Raw genomic sequence first — 20,086 nt, 5'->3', positions numbered from 1 at the left:
ATTATAGAAATTGCACTTTCTCTTGATTGGCAGTGACATTTTCCTCTAAGAGGGACAAGAAGACTCAAACCATGGCAAAAAAAAAAAAAATGCCCCCCAAAGTATAACAGAACCTCACAACATCCTCAGTACAGGAGTAAATGGTTCAGGATTAACTTTAACTGAGTTATGTTACATCCCCAAAACTACCCTGCAGTGTCATTTGGGTGTTGTATCATGGATATGTGGTTGTTTTTAGATCGATTCAGGTTTCATGTTTCTGCTATCATACATCTTAAGGATGATGTATTTAAACCCTCTATTTACAGGAATTGTAGGTGTGTTAATATTTCAGTAGGACCACTATCTGAAAATATTAAAGTCTGGACATCACACCTCCCCACTCTTCCATATTTGTTTATCTTTTATATAGTTGTTTATTATCAACGAAACCACAGTTCTGTTTTTTCCCTTCTGATAACGCTCAAATGTTCAACTTTAACTGCCACCACATATTCCATAAATATTCCCAGTTATCCTGACTTATGTCTCATTTTTGCATTTTTTTTTATTTGATGCCAATTGTGTGTATCACATTTCTCATATAAATACCCACACATATGTACAGGTGCCCTTCTGTTATGTCAGCTACTATAATGAGGTGAAGAGGTGATGTGGACTAGCAATGGCATTTTTAAACTGAACTTCAATGTTTTATTTCTTTAACAAATCAACATGATGGGAAACCCAAAAACATGAAATTAACACACACAGGTGTCTTATTCAGGAGAGAACCTGAAACAGTTACATCACCAAAACTTGTGGCCACCAGCCTGCAGACATTCAGCTTCAATAAAACATTTAAAAAAACAAAAACAACAACAAAAAAAACTTCAGTAGTGAAAATGGTTAATATTTATTTATAAAAATACAACATGTTACATTTAATATACATGATTATTGTTGCAGGCTGAAACCAAACGTCTCTAATTAGTCTCATCAAAGTGAGCTGCAAAAATTTTTGCTATTCTCTCCGTCTCTTTCTTCATGGATGACGGTGACATGTTGGGACGCTGCCGAGGGCCTCTGGGAGGTGGGGCGCTGTGAACCGATGAGTTCTGGTCCTGAAAACATGAAGCGTTAAAGTTAAAAAAAATAATAAAATAAAACCCACACAAGTTCTGAACTGCTAGCACACAGTGTACCAAGACAGCTTAGTTGCAGGGGAGGCTGAAGACAAATAAGTTAATTAATCTGAATCTTTTTTGTGATTATATGACTCACAATTCACACACAACAAACCTTTGTTTGGTTAGCCTTCATGTTGTGAGACTGTCAGCTGCATGTATCAGCAACAAATGGCATGCCTGAACTAGTTTTTTTGAAAGGTCTCGTCATCATGCAGGGAGGAGAGGTGGTGCCAACAGTCACACCACCTCTCCAAATAAGTTCTAACTCTCAACTTCTCTGTTTTATTGTGCTCTTCAAAAAGTTGTAAAATTAAAAAACAGGAGTGGCAGTCATCTCCATTGATTCTTCTTTTTTGCATGTGACAGCATCTTATTGTATTGTACTGCAGTATTATATTGTGTTGTATATAAGACTTTTATTTTATTTTTATCTTTATATTGTTTTAGTGTACACTGAGGGCAGTGGGACCGTTTCAATTTCAAATTCCTTTGTATGGAATGTACATGTGGTTTTTGACAATAAAGCTGTATTTGATTTATTATTTTTGTTTGTTTTAAATTGCATTAAAATGATCAATTACATTAGAAGAGAGATCCATCAGTGGGTTTAGAATTCATACTTTTTACTAAATCACATCCAAAATTTGCAAAAATACAAAAATGTGTTGTTGGTTTAAAAAACAAAACAAAAAAACCCCAACATTTAAATGCTGGGCAAACACTGTGAATGAGATCAGAGAAAGTCAACCTGTTAGTGCTGCAGAACTGAGTGTTAAATTACACCGAATGTCAGTCTGGCATCACGCACATCACACATCATGCGAAAGATTATTCATAACACTGTGTGTACAGAAGGTTGGGCAAGTATATTTGCAAAACCATTAAATTATGCAAACATGAACAGATACATCAAAGGTAAAGGTTAATCTCTAACACTACTGTAAAAGTAACAGGAGTGGAGAGAGTGAACATATAAGCAGGCGTGACGGCCAAAAGCACTGCCCGTGGACAAACACTCACCGGGTTGCTGGATGCCTGGGAGAACGTGGGTGCTAAACGTATAGCTCTCATCGACGCCTCCAGTTGGTGGGAGGGGAGGAAGAAGTTTAGAACCTCTGCAGGAACAGAGCTTAATGGATAAAGTTAAAGAAAACACGTTCTCAGTGTGTTTTGAGGCAGTTACAACTGAAGAGGAGGGGAACTGTGTTTAAACACTCCCCAAAAACATGAAAGTAAATGTTCAGAAAAACAAAACAAAAAAAATATCTGTTTGACCTCCACGGGAAAACTATATTAAGGGGAAGTGCATCTGAAGGTTGCCGGTTCGATCCCCGGGCTCTCAGTCCTGGTCGTTGTGTCCTTGGGCAAGACACTTCACCTACCGCCTACTGGTGATGGCCAGAGGGGCCGATGGCGCGATATGGCAGCCTCGCTTCTGTCAGTCTGCCCCAGGGCAGCTGTGGTTACAACTGTAGCTTGCCTCCACGAGTGTGTGAATGTGAGAGTGAATGAATAGTGGTATTGTAAAGCGCTTTGGGTGCCTAGAAAAGCGCTATATAAATCTAATCCATTATTATTATTCATTATTACACAGACTGTGAGCAACCACATGGGATTTAGTGTGTGTGAGTTTATGTTCAGCCTGCTCAGCAGGAACGTTTTCACACTTCCACCTGTCAGTCTCCTTATGTCTAGATTGTTGAGATGAATGTTGAAATAAAACCCTAAAGACGCCACACAAGATGAAGCATTTACACACCTAACACAAGTTTTATAATGAATCACTGATTTGAACTGGCTCAGAAAAGCAAAAACCAACAGCATAACCTAACGGCCACAAATGAATCATGAAACACATTTAAAGATACCGTTGGAGGTGTGGCTCGTCTGAGGAGGCGGAAACACTGTGGGTGTCTGTGGTGTGCTGTTTGGCTGGTGATGAATCTGTGTCATGTGACCTCTTGTTAGGGCTGTTTAGTTCTTGTTGTTGTCTTTCACCTCCAGCATGTTGCGACGTTTCATCACCTCTCTCCAGATCTGAAGCATCTCCTGTGGAACCATTTAAGCTGCAGTCGTCTTCACTTTCCTCTTCCCTGTGCTTCCCACTGGGGTGACCCGATTCCATATCTACCAGCAGTTCCTTCTTGCCCTCATCTTCACTCAGGTCCAGGTGCTCTGGTCCCTCCAGGCTCTCCAGAGAGGCCAATTCAGGATCTGACAAGATGCTGGTCCAGGGACTGGTTTTGTCTGTTAATGAGGTCACCTCATTTAAAGGCCTCAGCTTCACTACAACCTCCTCATAATCCTCATCTGTCTGCTCATCCACATCATCGTCCTCTTCCTCTCTGCAACCTGTTTCTTCTTCATCACTCTCAGTCATTTTAGCCTTGCCACTTCGTCTGTCCTTTTCTTCCTCAGGCTCAGAGTCTGTGAGGTCCTCAGACACTTCTGCTGGTGTAAATGACAGAGGAGACGTGACTTCTGGGGAACAATGTGAAACTCTGTGAGGACTGGACGATCTCTCAGTGATTGCTTGTGTATTGCTGTCTCCAACAGGTGACACTGTTGAGCTACTCTGTGGGTTTGAAGGAATTGTTTCCAAGCGGTGTCGTTGTAGACCTGTGTAAAGAGACAGACAAAGTTTGAAGGGTTTGAGAAACACACATGCATGCAACATGTGTCTAAACCCAAAGCTGAATCTTTTTAGTTTTGTCTGGCTCACACAGAAGAAGTTAATAACATAAATGTAATTTGCATATAAAATAAATATAATGGGATATGAGAAAAACTGTACAATGAGCTCATTTAAATAACAAGCAGCAGAAGACTGTCAGTCTGCCCCAGGGCAGCTGTGACTACAACTGTAGCTGCCTCCACCAGTGTGTGAATGTGAGAGTGAATAAATAGTGGAATTGTAAAGCGCTTTGAGGGCCCGAAAAGTGCTATATAAATGCAATCCATTATTATTATTATTATTATTATTATAATAATAAATGGACTGGTTCTTATATAGGGCTTTTCTATTCTGAGCACTCAAAGCGCTTTACACAACTCGTTCATTCACCCAATCACACAAGCACTTTTCTCTTTTCTTAAGTTTTTTAGTTCTGTCTAACTAACATTCATACACACATCCACACTCCGATGGATGCATTGGAGAGCAAGCTGGGGTTAGCATCTTGCCCAAGGTTATTTGGCATGCAGACTGGAGCATACTAGGACCGAACCACCAACCTTCTGGTTAGGAGGTGACCTGCTCTACCAACTCTGCCAACTATGCATAAAAAAGCAAAACAAGAGAAATTAATAAAAAGCAGATTTAAAAAGTTTTGTTTTTAACTGGCTTTTAAAAGAGTCCACCAATCTTAAGTCTTGAGTCTGTGGGCCACTAAACAGAAGAATCTGTCTCCTTTTGTTTTCAGCTTAGTATTGGGCACCATCAGCAGGCCCTGGTCACAGAACCTCAGGGGCCTGCCATAGACATATGTTAGTAGAAGCCCTCTGGTATAACCTGGTGTCTGTCTGTGAAAAGCTCTCCAAGTTTGCCAAAGAACCAAGAGGTTCTAATTATTTCATTTTTCTCTTGATTTAGCTGAAGAGAACTGCCTGCCATCCACTGTTTAACAGTGTCTAGGCACTTCAATAAACTGCTAAGTTTTCAAATTTCATTTGGGTGAAATGAGGTGTAGAACCAATTATCATCTGCAGAGCAGAGATAAGAGATGCCCTTAAAGGTTGACAGAATGTGCCCAAGGGGGACCAAATACAATAAAAACAGCAGAGGCCCCAAAACAGAAACCTTGAGGTACACCAAAATGAACTGGATAAGGGGAGATCTGTGCTTTGAAGTAGCTACAGAAAATGATCTGTCAGACAGGTATGAAGAGAATCCCTCCAACCAGATACTGATATACCAACCTAGTACTTCAGCCTATTAAGCAGAATGAAACGTTCAGCTGTATCAAAAACTGAGGTAAGGTCCAACCTGAGCAGCAGAGAACAGTTTCCCCTGTTGCTCGGCCTCAAAATGTCATGTGATACTCTCAGAAGAGCCGTTTCAATTCAATGAAATCTACAAAAACCTGATTGAAAGTGGTCAAGAATGCTGTGCTGATCCAGAGCAGCAGTTAACTGGTTGACCACAACGTCCTCAAGGACCTTAGCAGTAAATGGATGAACTCACCACTGATGATGTTGTGGACTTCTCCGACTAACTGGTTTGACTTTAGTAGAAGCTGAGATGAGCTGTACTCCGAGTCCCTCCGTTTCTGATGTTTATTGTGACTTTTCTGCTCTGGCATAGGTGGGAATGTAGGAGTTGAAAGTTTGCGGCTGAAATATTTCTGAATGTTGTCAAGCTCGCTCAGTTTTTTCCTGTAAGAAAAGAAACAAAGCTCAGGCTCTGCATCAGTCATTAATGGTTAAACAATGCAGTGTCCATAAACTGGTACCTGAGTGCTGAGAACAGGATCGAGCTGGAAGGATTGATGTCACCTGCACTGCTGCTGTGAAAGGACTGAGACGCTGTTTGCTCCTGCAGACTTTGATGGTACAGGCGTACATTGTCCATGTGCTCAGAATGACGGTCACTCTCACTGGACCTGCAGCAGTCATTACAATAACATATAAATACAGTTGCAGACTTTATATTGTAGCATGTGGCAATGAATAAAACTGTGCAAGGACCGGTTCTGCAAAGCACCAGTTCTGTGCCAATACCAATGTTTAAAATAATCTGATAGCAGACGCTTGTGTTCTTTTGTTTTGTTGACATTTTGTGACAGGAAAACGAATTAATCCCCATTGCACAAACACAGTATTATACACAGTACTTACACTACACTCATTTATTTGTATTTTGTTTCCAAAGGGGTCAGACTTGTAATTTTTTGAAGTGGTCTTGTGCAATAGTTCTCCAGACTTTCTGAAGGTTTTTGGAGGACATTGGCTGCTTTAAACTCATTTTCAGTCCATATCATTGTTTTTTTAATTTTATTTTTGTAAAATATTATTTTATTTTACACAAGAAGTGGAAACTAAACTAAACTGTGTCACCAATGTTAAAACTGTTTTTTTGCCTAAATGCTTAATTGTTTGTTTCCAGATTTATACGTTTCAACAAATCGCTGCACATATTTCTGATTTTCATGGCAAAATACAAAGAAATGAGGGGAGGCTTAAGGCTTACTTACTTACTGTAGATATACAAAAACCTGCCCTAACGTTTTTCAGTCCTCAATGTGTCTAAACTAAGTGATACACATTTATGAGACTGGATCTCAGGAATAAGGACCACAAAAATGATGAAACACAGCTGATGAACATCTTCCATTGCCTTACTGGCTGCAAATATTCTAACAGATGATCGCACAACCATGGTGTGAATAAAAACCTTTCAGAGAACAGCCTGTCCGTGTGGTCGGGTGATGAGATCTTCTGCTCAGGGAACCTGCTGATGTGAGAGGGAAAGCTGCTGTATGTGGCTGTAGTCTGGTAGCTGAGAGGAAAGGCCTGGAACAAACCCTGCCAGACAAACACCTTCTGGTTTGTTTCAAATTTTGAGAAAGCCATCAAGAGTAAAAAAATCTGTTCAAGCAGTCTGAGTTCTCTCACCAATGAGTTTTTGGCAGCTTCTTCACTCACAGATAGTCTCTGCCAGCGTAAATCTTGGACCCCCTTCAGTGGAGTGATGGACACTTTAAGCTGGCCGTGACACTGGCCGCCAAAGTCTGTGATGTTGTACCAACCGCACACTGATGGGAAGCCACAGACTAAAGGGGACAGGTCAACAGAGGCAAATCCAATCACCCTGTCCAGCTCTATGGAAGCAAAATGAAAATGAATAAATTAATCCTTCAAAAACATTAAAGCAACACAAACAACGGGGTGAAACAGCTCCTGTACCTCCTTTATGCCAGACTTTAAACACAAGGGATTGTTGTGGATCAACCAGGAGCTGCTTTGATAGCCTGGAAATTTGAAACAAACACATTAGCCTGATGTTTGATCAGTAGGTTATTTAAGTTGAGGTCTGTGAAGTTATTCAACCTGCACTCGTGCTGATGGTCCCACACAGGGGAGTCTGTGTTAGCTATCACAGCCGTGGACACTGGTTCAGCAGAGTCAGCAGTGGCGTATGAAACACAGCAACATGGCATCCCTTCACTGCGTTCTGCGAGGGGACAGCCTGATGGAAAAGACAAACATGTTGTTGTTAGTCAACTGTACGTTTTGTTTCTGTTTTGCTTTCTTTTTTTTTTAGAAAAAAAAAAAAAGGCACAAGACATCAGGTCACACCTTTCAGGTTCAGGTGCATGGCCCGATCCACTGTGACTGTCACAGGGAAAGATTCATCTGTACTCTGTTCTGTGTGCTGCACAGATGAGATGTCTGGAGTGGCTCTGGAGGATTTATACTTGTGTTTGCTCTGTGCTGATGATTTTCTGAGTGTAGATGGAGAAAGGACTTGATCTCTTTCTTCCATGTCCTCTGATACCAGTTCTTCGTGACTGTCAGAGTCCACCTGAGTCTCAGCTCCAGTAGGTATTTCTCCTGGATCTGAACCGCCTGTCAAGGTGATGTGTACCCTGAGAGCTGCTCCTTGTAGATCTGCTGCTGAGCGCCTGAACAGAGGGTACACTCCTGTGAAAATACAAAATTTATTACACTCTGAAATATGGAGACGATTTTACTAAAGCATTGCTGAGCAGTTATTTCATACCACTTAGCGTCAGCTTCTGCTTGGAAGTCTTTGCAAGCGAGGACAGATCGACGAATGCTGAGCCCACCAGTCGGTCTGTGTCACTGGGCCTTCTGGTTTTATTTTTCTTAAAGGCAACCCACACCTGCACCTCCAGCTTCTCCTCCCGTAGATACCACATTAAAGGCTGCGTACGTCTCAGTTCAACAGTCCTACTTCCTTCAAAACTCACTGTGGCCTGGTCTTCCCCTGCGCCTTCATCAGCAGATGGGTGTTTCAGGTGAGAACAGAAGGCGTCTCGGTCATAGAACTTGTACCTGATGTAGCAGTAGGTGGAGCGCAGCAGCTCACTGTGCCCAGGTAGCAGCAAACAGTGGATGGGTAGCCACACTCTAGGCATGGTAAAGGTCAGCGAGAGTTTTCTCATGCTCTCTTCAAACAGTTCTTCTTCATCCTGCATCATGGAACTGTCAGTGAGGGTATTTTCCCAGCCTAAACCCTGAGCAGCTTTAATGACCCTTTCTCTATCAGAGTGGTGAGCGAAGCTAATGGAAAGCTCTAGGCCTCCGACCAAGATGTGCTGGTGCTGAGAAGAACTTGCTTCACGACTTATATAAACTCCAAACCAGCCAGAAATACCTACATATGTGGAAAAAGAAAAACTCTGACAAAGTCTTAACAAAAAATAACTGCTTTAACTATTTTAAGCCCAACATACCTGTTCTTTTGTTGATGAGCTCAGACAGAGGTATTTTCACAGTCCCCAACATTAAATCTTTAGATTTGGAAACGTTCACACCTACAAAAGAAAAAAAAAAAAAGGACAATATTAGAAACAAATACTGCTAATAAAATTTTTACACAATAATGTTTCAAAAATTTTAAATACATGTTTTGTTTTGTTTTTAAACTTGACATTATGCTGCCAAAAAGCAAAGGTATCCTCCAATGTCCCATCCTGGATCAGCTCTTTTACAAACTTTTCCAAAGCATTGATGTTTATCTCACTGTTAAATGGTGTATGACGAAAAATATTCACAAACTAGGGCTAACATTCATGACGATTCTTAATATCTAGATCAGTCAGTTATTGCACGGGTGTATATGATATAATATTAAAAAAAACAAACTATGAAAATTTCTTTAAGGCGCCACTGATGGGTAAAGAAAAGATAAATAAAAAGTAAAATAAACAATTAATGGTCTCAAGTTAAACATAATCAGAAAACTGTAACATAATATACTTTAGGCAAGTTAAATGTAAGAGTAACCTCATTTCACAAAGAGTGCACTGAGCTCACTTAAACTTTTACGATTGTCTCGGTTCCACACAGTGAAGACAGCAGAAGCCTGTTCCAGCTGCTCAGCAAGGCTGAAGGTTTCTCCGCTGCTGGTCTGAGCAAGCAGATCACAGGACACCTCCATGTGGTGGTCGAACTCGGGGCAGAAAGCCTTTGCTGCTGTGCGGGTGCACCTCCTTTCACTCTCGGGCAAGAAAGAAAGCTGGACTGTGATGAAAGTGTTCAAACCAACGCCGACAAAGTAGCTGAACCTCTCATCTTGTTCTGATAATATCCTGAAATAGCAGAGGCAGTATTTCTAAATACTAATTTGGGCATTATGGTTTCAATACACATAAAGAAGAAATGAGCGAATACTTTTATTTTGATCAGATGAAATTTGCCACCAATCTCAGAATGAACAAAAATAAAACAGCAGAGTCTCAACAACTGTAGATTTGGTGCACATCATCAGCTCTTAATCCTACATCCTAACCCAAATATTTTTATCAAAGTGAGCAGGTGTACAGAAAATCTGTTCTAATTAATGAGCTTTATCATACATAGATGAAATAAAAAAGGCAAATTGTCCAGAGGTCAGTAATAGTGATGTACCTTGCGGCAGCCTTCAGACCACATGCTCTGTGCACTTGAACCACGAGTGTCACAACTCGAGAGGCAGCTCCTCTTCCAGTGTGTCCTTCAGGTCTCACAGGCCTGTGCTTGTATCGAATGCAAACATCTAACAGTCCTACAAAAACAAAAGCAATAACATTCAGATACGGCCTGTATCTATATATTCCTATTAGCATGCGTGCATAATTATGTGTGTATACCTGAAGGCTGAGGTTGGTGTACTGTGGGACTCTCTGTCCTGGGAATCAGGGGCAGAGAGAACATCTGAGCCTCATCAGGAGTTTGCCTCTGCATGGTAACCAATGCACACAGCTTGGACAGCGGAAGCATTCCTCTGGCCACGAGCTGATCTCTCACATTTGGATAGTAATATCTACAGAGAGACATTATATTGATCACAAAAAGAAAACAAGTTGAGCCAGTTGCAATTAAGACTGATTACTTTCACATAAATTCTGATTTAAGTTAGTGGATCTCAAAATTCTGTCTGGCATGCCCCCACTACACCTGGTTGTCTGTACACACACATGCAGCTTGAGAATCACTTCACTAAAGACATTAAAGAGTAATGCTGCAGACCTGTATATCATTACCGTATGCACAACTGAGCATTTAGAAATAAAGTATTTTCCTTAACAGGATACAGTGTGATACTCACTGATTAAAAACATACAAAATGCACTAGATTTATGTAATGAAACAAAATTTACAAAATCTGCCAAGGAAGTAAAGTTTTCTGTGCTCCTTGTACCTAATGAAACTTTAAGTAAAGTTTAAAACCTATTTTTACAGAGGGCACTTCAGCTCAAACAGGAAACCAAAACATTACCATTCCTGGGGTAAAAATATTAGGCTTATAATCAGCATTTTAACTGTGGTAAACATCATTTCATTATTTTATTAAAGTTTAAATGATACATGGATGACATAACAGCATCCACAAACCTGCACCACACTTCAAACTGGATGCCTCCACCGCTGCTGAGACCTTGACTTGAGAGAGAGCTGAGTAGCAGCCTCTGGACAGGAACTCCTTCAGGAGCCAGAAGCACATGAGTCTCTGTGTGACCAAACACCGGGTCAGGAACACAGAGCGTTGTGGTGGTACGAAATGGTTTCAGGTTCACAGCTGTTGGGATGTGATTAAGCTTGGAATGATTCAGAGGGAATAGAAACATCTTATGATGAAGATTTGAAATGATTAGGTGGCCTTACTGCTCTCTATGAGGTTTTGGTCCATGTCTGCAGCAGAGTTGCCCTCCTGACAGGGGAAGCTGTACTGGATGTAGCAGTCTGCCTCACCCCACACTGTGGACTGCAGAGGAGTCATCCCACTGACCCTCTCCACCCTTACCACAAAAACATGCTCTCTCATAGATTCTACATGTGCTGCAGTCACCTGAGGGAGCAGAGCAGTTAATGTTTGTTTGTTTTCATACCAACACATTAGAGAAAGAAAGGGAACAAACAAGTTGTGTTGAAGTTTGGTGTTAACGTTTTCATGAATATTTATTCTACCAAGGCACATTCATGAGTTGTGAGGTTTTAAGGATCTAAATTAACAAAAAACAACAACAACAAAAAAGCATTGCAGCGAGTTTCCATAAAAACTCAATAGGGACAAATGTAAATTGTGCAGATTTATTTATATTTATATTTTGGTCTGTATTGTGTGCCAGCACATATTTAAAGTGGAATTTTCTCTATACTTTCTATTAAAATAAAATTTAAAAAAACTGCCAGACTAATCTATTTGACAAGTATTATGCAGCCAATGGTAACACCAACCTTTGTTTGTGAATGTGGATGGTGATCAAGCAGATGAACTGGTCTCACAAGATGAGGCAACGAGTCATATTCTTCATCTCTCGTGCGCTGGAGGGAAACGATCTGCTCTGATTGGCCCATAGCCAAAACAACCCTGAGGTTTCCTTTACAGCTCCCTGAGAACACATCAATGACAGGCATGTAGCAGTCCACCCCTAAAACAGGGTACTGCGCCTGCAGGAGGAGGTGGGTGATCTTTGGATCCCTGAAGGGGACAGACATATTTTAGTAAACATGTTAGTATGTTCTATACTTTGTCATATATTTTAGGAATCCACTTAGTGACTAGAATGTAGGGTAACTGCCTTTTACAATACATTCTTGGTGTATGTAAACCTGGGATACTAAAAGTTTTCACTGCTCTTCCCTCTCAGATATTATTATTGTGATTCCAATTTATAGGACTGTCAGCTAAATAACAATTACAATTGTTAATCAGTGGATAACGTTCTCAAAGCGTTGGTATATGAACAGTCAAAAAAACTAAACATCAAAATATAATTCCCAGGCACAAATGGTGTAGCATTCACATTTAACTAATTCCTTCAGTCAAAAACTCAGAGATACTTTTTGCAAACAAATAAATGGTCAGCTGACCAGCTAGCAACTGTAATATTTCATAATTATCCTATATTATTGTTTACCTATCTTACCTGAATGACATGTAGAACTGATGAAGAGGCAATTTAACTAGGCCAAGGAGTCGATCCTGCCCTGAGCTTCTAGTCTTCTGCCACACTTCTATGACCATCATATTATTCTTCATCCTCTCCAGCAGCTTAGCTGTTAAAGCCACAGGTGTCACCTAAAACAGAAATGTAAAGAGTGTATTTAGATCAAGCTGCAGGCACTGAGAAATCATCAATGATCCCGACAACTAAAAATGCCAGACTAAAAAAAAAGGATTAAAGCCTGGAACATAAAACAGTTTTAAAGATAATAATAATAGTAATAATAAGTAATAATTATAATAATAATAATAATTATTATTATAATTATATTATTATTATTACATTTAATTAATCTAGATTTACTTTTCACTAATTCTGAAGTGTCTGTTTGTTGCATCCATGTAGTTTTAATTGATTCAACAAACAGCTTCCAAATCTGGTAGCTTCTGGAATAAACAAATAAAACAGACTAATGTATGCATTGATTTTTATGTCAGATGCCTTTACTGAAGGAACCCCAAGAGGATTTGTTTCTCCTCCTGGTCTCCAACCAGGGATTTTTCCCATGATAGACAAACAGATAAACCACTACTCTGTGAAGCCACAGAATAATTTCTAATGCTAGTTTATGCTAATTTATTCTTATGTTAATTTTACTACTAGTTTCTTGTAGAATAGCACAGTATCAGGTACATAAATAAAATATTAAAAAACTATGTAACAATATGTAAAGCTTTTAAAACAACACTCAAAAATAAAAAACTCATAATGCTCCCATATACTCCTTTATTACAAAAAACAGCTTTGTGCAAACTCTTTGTAGATCCAGAAAAAAGACTTAAGAGAAAAAGTAAGTTTTATGTCTTTTGTTTTGTTGATTCAGTTTGCAAAAACATTATAGTAATTTCCCTTCATAAATAAGATCATTCCAATGACGTACAAAGCCAGGCAGCAAACTTTAAATGTGGTGAGAATAATGGACCTGCAGCACTTACCTGAACAAAGTTAAACGTAGGGTTTGGCTGACCCCAGCTGACAACAGATCTTGCCGGCTCATCACACCAAAACAGTTTACAGTTCAAATAAACATTCGGAGCCTGCAGAGGCCCACAGTTGAAGTTCTTCCCATCTGGTACCATGAGTAAGGCATGCAGCAGGACCTCAGGTTCCTCCTCCACCTGCTGCCACGATTTAGGGGGAGATGTTTGATAGCCGGAAATAGGAGCAGGTTCCCTGGAGGGTCTCTGAGGTGTCCAAACATTCAGCCTGGCTTCTTCAAAAGAACTAGCCGGTAACTCCTCTCTGCCATTGGTAGCATGCTGGGTTCTGAGGCTCGCCTGTCTCTCTGGACTTTGTGACGGTGACATGTCTCTCCAAGTCACCTTGCTTTTACTTTTTTCAGAGGAGAAACCTTTACTGTGTGCTCCAAGTTCTAGTGAAACCTGCAAAACACATCAACATTACTTCTGTGACAGTTGCTTCCAAACATTACTTCCTGAGTAAAAGAAGCAAGCCAATGAAAATATATTGCCTTGAGAGGTCCAAACTCCCATGTTTCACTGTTGCCTTCTCTCTGAACAGGCAACACGACAGACTGACTCAGCTGCTCGTTCTGCAGCAGACTGCGCAATGGATGAATTGCCTTACCAATGGCAACAGGCTGCAACACAGGATATAGTGATTTAACACATAGTACACCTGAGCATTTAAAAGAAAACAGCAATGATCTTTTTTTATATTTAATGGAATCACAGCCATGTGTTTGTAGAACATGTTAGAAATACAATAACAGACTCTTCAATATTTTAATCACACTTGTGTTATTGTCTGAAAATGTGTATGTCAAAAATATTTTAACTTCAAAACAACCAGTTAATTAAAAATAATCATAACGTAAAGCCTTTGTTAAGAAAAACAGTGGCTCACATATCATGAAATAATTGACAAATTTCAACAAAATCAAATTACTAATAGTCAGCCTGAAGATACTTACTTTCCTTTGGTCACTCTTTCGTGAGTAAATCTTGAAAATCAGATCAGTTCTCCACCACTGTTCAACTGTGGCTGTACTGAAGTTGACAGGAAACACAGAGAGATGATGGAAGTTCACCACTAAAAAACATAATGTTTGTCAGTCACAAACCTGAAGCACCACAAGCAGCACTTTTCACTTGGGATGATTTCATTAAAGCAGATTCTCAATGGTCATACCTCTTCCTGTGACTTTACTGGAAACAACTCTGGTCACTTCCCCATCTCGGCTTGCCTTACTGCGATCATGTCGATTTGAAGTCACTGGGAACGAATACTCAACAAAATATGTACTAAAAGAAGAAAATGACATACGGTTTTGTCCCTAAAAGTTTGTATTTTTTATAACAAAGTCAGTGATTTGCATCATCATTATTATTATTATTATTATTATTATTATTATTATTATTATTATTATTATTATTATTATTATCGTTATAATTATTATTAGCATTATGATCAACAAGATTTTAAATGTTTTCCTAACCATTTCCTGGCAATTAATGGCCGAAGTGGTTTTCCTTTATTTGAGGTTTTTCTGGGTGTTGTGGGTGAGCTGCCAGCTGGTACAGTCAGAGACTCAATCGTCACTCTTGCCAGCCGCACCGAACTCAGCAAAGTCAGCTGCTCTGCACTCAGGAGAAAATGGATATTCCCACCATCTCCTGACCGCTGATTCTCTGAATTGTGGCTGGACACAGAAAAACACAGTTCCCAACCATTTCATGCATCTAAGAACAACCTGAGCCTCTGAAAGAAGCTCTAGCTCTGACTTAAAAAGAATATGTAAAGGCCCTCACCCTTCACTAATCTTGGGTGCAGACTCAGTCAGCTTTTTTGCCTGATCTTTACTTGAAGACACGATCCCTTGGCACTCCTCCTCAGTGTCAGCTAATGTGGTACCTGTAATCTGAAAGAATGACAGTTATACTAGAAAATCTGTTAAACTGACAAAGCTTACTTTACCAAAATTTAAAAAAACAAACATATAAAAGTCATCTAGTTACAGGAGTTTTGTAGAACAAATTTTCCAGCAAGCTCTGATCATACTGTGGATCATTGAGCTCGCTATCGCTACAGACACTGCTATGACCAGAAAGAGAATCAGGGCAGGGGCCTTGTCCATCCCAGAGAGGAAAAGCAGAAGTAGAGCTTTAAAGAAAAGAGAAAAAAAGGGAAAACTTTAAGTAAAAATACAACATCGTACATCTGCATCTGGATATAAATTCAAACATGGATACCTGCCAAGTACCAGATCCACAGCTCTGTTGTCTATGTCAGCAGGTCCGTCCAAGCCACTGTCTGAGATTACAGTAACATCATCAGAGTGCTTCAGAGTTAAATCAGTGTGAAGGATATTTTCAAGAAACATCCCAGAAGGAGAAGACAAGGGCCTGCAAAGAAAAGAAGAAAGTCTTACAGAAAGTGAATTGGTAAGAGAGAGGAAGCACTATTTTTTTTCAACACTAACTTTGGCAGAGGTTGGATGTTATCCTTTGGTAGAGGCAGTGGAGTATCTTTCAGAGCCGCCGCACTATCGGTGTCAGATTTCAAAGCTGATATAACCATTGCATTTCTGAGTTTGTTTCCACGGTCGAGAATAACTGAGATGAAAGAAATAAAATTTCAAAATACAGATATGCGTTTCTGCAAACTGATAATGCATGGATGCTTAAACAAACCTGAAATGATATCATTAGTTGGTTGATTTAAAGGATTCACAGTTGTTTGACTGTTCTGAGATCTGTTTGTTGTTGGCATCTGATTTTCAAGCGTCTCTTCTTCGTCCCTCTGTGCATTTTGGAAATATAAGTGGTCCTTCCCTCTGAAAATATTATAGCAACGAATAAAGTAAGATCACTGTCCTCAGATTTAAAAATGGCACTGCGTATGCCAAGATATGAGATGCTGTGCAGGTGTTTGAATTCAACTCTATACCTTGGTGTGTTTCCGCCACTGCTCTCGGCTGATTCTTTCCCGTTGTTGGCTGAAAGCAACCTGTGCTGTGAGGGCACGGTCATTGGGGTGACTTGTCGTCGCTCGGTGCTGAGGTCTGTGTGGGGACCGGAGCCGCTGCTGTCATAAGCTTCTGTCAGTGGCTCCAAACTAAGAGCTACCTGATGAGGGGTGTAAGAAAAAGCTTAGATGTGGACTGTCCTCAATGTCACAAACTGAGTGAGCAAAGCCCAATTTCAATACAGCCAATAATACTCAGATCCAAGTAAATATGATTTTAAGTATACACTCACCTGTAGCTCTCCAAGCTTTTCAGACGTTGGAGATACAAGAGTGTAAAATCCACTGATTGACTGTGATAGTGACAGGCGGGAGATGCCAGCGACCTGAGCTCGTGCAACTGGCAGATGATCTGGTTTAGTTAGGACTTCCAGCACCAAAGAGCCCATATCTGTTGATGAACAGCATAATGGAGATTAAAAGGAAATCGAAGCAGCATAGCAAACTCAAGAGCATCAACCTCTCCTAACTACCTGTAAGGTAAGAGGTGAACTGTTTTGGGCCACAGCGGATGGGGAAGCGAGCTGTGGTCTTGATAGTTTTCTGTGCCAGCTGTGATCCATCTCTGGGAAAGAAATGTGTACCGTCGGACGACTCTCCCCACCAGCGCAGCCTGATGAACGTTGCAGATGGTGGCTTGTGAACTGTCCATAAAACTCGGCCTATGGTCACCTTCAGGAAGCATCTGAGCTGGCCCTCGACCAGAGGTGGGAGACTAGTGGATGGGGACACATCACTGGGGACTGCAAGAGTTAAAGTGGAAACACAAAGAAAGTAATAAAAAGAATGGGATGTTCAGTTTTCCTATATTTTCTTTTATTGCCTTGAAAAACATTGGACAAATATAACAGATTGGATATGACAAATTATAACAAGCCTTCCTCTAGAAAGAAAAACATGTACTGAAAGATTTTACCTAATGTTTTTCTTTAAACGAATGAAAAATATTAGGTTAAAGAGGGAAAATTTTACTGTCAAAGTTACTTTAACCCAAACTAAAAATCACACTGACAATACTGTTCTAACTTCAGCGGGATATAACTGGTTATATGGGGCTTTCAGTTAGGTCGTATGTTACAACATAGATCCGCAGAGATTTAAATCAGACCTAAATAAATTTACAGCAAAAAACACCAATGCTTACACGTTCAATGGATATTTTATAAGTTCTTTTATATCGCCCATTGCTCTATTAGATTGAGATCTAATGACTGTGAAGGCTAGTTACGTACAATGAACTCTTTGCCATGTTCAAGAAACCAACATTAGACAATTTGAGATTTGTGACATTGTACCCATCAAAAAATGGATACAATGTGTTCAGTAAAGGGATGGACATGGCCAGCAACATTACAAAGGAAGGCTGTGTTTTGTTTTTTAAACAGTTCTCAGTAAATAAATACATACTAAGGGGTTCAAAGTGTGCCAAAACAATATCCCCACAGCCTTACACCACCAGCAGCAGCCTAAACAGGCGTACCTAACATAGTGGCCGGTGAGCGTTCTCAAGGTCTGATTACTCACTTAATCTTACACCAACTTGCCATGTATTAGGAAGTATTTTGGTATCTCTTATGAAATCAATACAGTCTTGTTTATGCATAAACACCACAAAAACGAAAAAGGAATAAAACAGAAACCGATTGAAGGCGCCCGTTTTAAAGAGAGATTGTATACTTTGCCTTTAGCTTTAGCATATTTTGACAAAACCACAAACAAAGGTTGCATAAAGTTGACTGCTAGAGCTACACGTAAACAAACAAAAGAGATTTGTGAAGACCGGCGAAACAAACCGAAAGACAGTGCATACAAAACAGACAGTACATAGAGAAATGTAACTAATAAGTAAGTAAACATTTGAGGCTAATCTGAGGCTGACAGCTGTCGGTAACATTACAGTAGCTAACGGCTAGCTAAACTGAGTTTACCTTTCTTTTTGCTGCCTGCAGTTCTGGCGGACCTCTGCTTTCTGCTCTTCATCCCTCAGCTCAGTAAGCATGGACTGTAACTAACAGCCAGGCCAAAGCACAGTCAGAGACGTTAGCAGGCATGTTATTGCTCTGCAGCTAATTTATAATCCGTTAAACGCAGCTGAGTGAGCAGCACACACACACCCACAGACACTCATAATACAAACAGCAGCGCGGAAAACTGTTCCCGAGCAACGAACTACCCCGCTTCCGCTGCCGCTGCTTTTCACAGAGGCATTCTGGGAAAGTGAGTTAATTTTTGCTGCGATGTTTTTTTGGTTTTTTTTTAGAGCTGTTGAATAGATTCATTCATAATAAAAATGTGGAAAACTACGACTACACAATTACTGAGCAGCATGATAACCGTCATGAAGGAGGATTTATTACACTTATATTTATGGCATTTACATTGTGTTGTACTAATACAGTAACTAACAGTGTACAATGTCTATCTTAATTATGAGGTTTTTAAACCATAATGTTTAAATAATTGCTGAAATGGAAGCAGGAATACAGAGATTAATTGGGGTGGGCGGAGGGGCAAATAATATTCTGTTTTAAGACTTTTCTCTGCCATTTGCTTTTTAGCCACAGTGGACACTTTTACTTTTTGCAGCTCAACCATTACATTGAATTGAAGCGATTGTAAAATTTGTGAAATATGTATCACAATTTATGTGACACACACATATGAAAGCTTTATTTGCAATCATTTTATTCAGAAGTGTATTTTATTGGCACAAAAGTGTTTTTTCTTGTACCCAGTGTCCAACAGTCCTTTAAAACAACCATAAGTGCAGCTTCAACAATGCATCCAAAACTGTTCAACTGTGTAAAAGCAAATAAACAATAGATTAAAAAAACAACCAAACAATATTTATTACTGTGAAACATTACAAATACACCTCCGAGCCGTCTACCAGTAGAGGGAAGCCCTGGTCTTTCAGTCAAAGCTGTTCACTAACACAAGTCTGTAATGCTCTCCCCCCCCCCCCCCCTTTCTTGAATCTGAGTTTAAAAAGACTTGTTATTACCTATGATTTGCTTTTTATGTTGCTACTTATCTGTATTTTCCATCAGTTGTGCAAACTCACTGACTTTAAAAAGTGTTCATTTAGTTCTCAAAACTTAGAAAGACCCATAAGGCTCTGAAGAATTTGTTTTGTGAGGCACAGAATCACTGTGTGCTCTTGACAGTGTGCCGAGGAAGACCTACGCATGACCTGATATTATGACCTCTGGTTATGTGAGCTTCAAATAGTTTGGACTTTACGCTTGCAGAGCAGCAAGTCCATCTGTAGCTATATTTGCTGTGGAAACAGTGAGAACCAGTGATAATGAGTACATCCAGAGCGCAGATTAAAACTCCTTCAGTTCTAAAAGAAACAGTAAATTTTAAAACAGACAGAAAGAAATGATTACTTTAAACCATTCTGATTATTGAGATGTTTCTGATTTGATGAAATAAAAATAATATTTTTATTAATTTAAAAAATAGATGATTTAGATGATTTTTATAGGTAAGAAAATGAAACTAAATACCTAACCCAGCTTGTAACTACAGTGTTTTTTTAATATAGTAGTATTTAGTTATTCTTTAAATGAAATAAATTTGTGTTCTAAGATCTTTTTGCTTTGAGCATTTCCTGTGACTTACACATGACAAGCAAAGCGTTATTAGAGCTTCAGAGCAGTCGAGCCTGTCTATCCATCATCTCCCTGGGAAAACAATCCTGCTCTTTGCTGTGCATGCAGGAATGTGAAACAGGCTGGTTTATATATTTGG

General features: G+C 39.7%; 1 protein-coding gene across 1 annotated transcript; it reads right to left on the bottom strand.

The window, feature by feature from the left end:
* Positions 1–877: 877 nt before the first annotated feature.
* On the bottom strand, positions 878–18,494 carry c2cd3 (C2 domain containing 3 centriole elongation regulator). Its single transcript, XM_005754680.1, has 33 exons — positions 18,259–18,494; positions 16,804–17,073; positions 16,564–16,721; positions 16,253–16,431; positions 15,997–16,139; positions 15,786–15,918; positions 15,556–15,708; positions 15,322–15,466; positions 15,115–15,224; positions 14,802–15,005; positions 14,495–14,607; positions 14,277–14,395; positions 13,815–13,943; positions 13,279–13,725; positions 12,266–12,417; positions 11,574–11,817; positions 11,001–11,184; positions 10,731–10,914; positions 9,986–10,158; positions 9,765–9,900; positions 9,171–9,445; positions 8,588–8,668; positions 7,891–8,508; positions 7,467–7,811; positions 7,218–7,356; positions 7,074–7,138; positions 6,783–6,988; positions 6,562–6,692; positions 5,621–5,770; positions 5,353–5,543; positions 3,038–3,788; positions 2,190–2,298; positions 878–1,103 (listed from the first exon to the last, which is right to left on the bottom strand). The coding sequence occupies exons 1-33, from the start codon at positions 18,308–18,310 to the stop codon at positions 966–968; spliced, it is 6,627 nt and encodes a 2,208-aa protein (XP_005754737.1). The 5' UTR covers positions 18,311–18,494; the 3' UTR covers positions 878–965.
* Positions 18,495–20,086: the final 1,592 nt, after the last annotated feature.

This window comes from Pundamilia nyererei, unplaced genomic scaffold (assembly GCF_000239375.1).
Source record: "Pundamilia nyererei isolate P.nyererei 1_Seehausen unplaced genomic scaffold, PunNye1.0 scaffold00624, whole genome shotgun sequence".
NCBI classification, from domain to species: domain Eukaryota; kingdom Metazoa; phylum Chordata; class Actinopteri; order Cichliformes; family Cichlidae; genus Pundamilia; species Pundamilia nyererei.
Note: the sequence above shows the minus strand (reverse complement) of the source record. Positions and strands in the feature narration are given on the sequence as shown.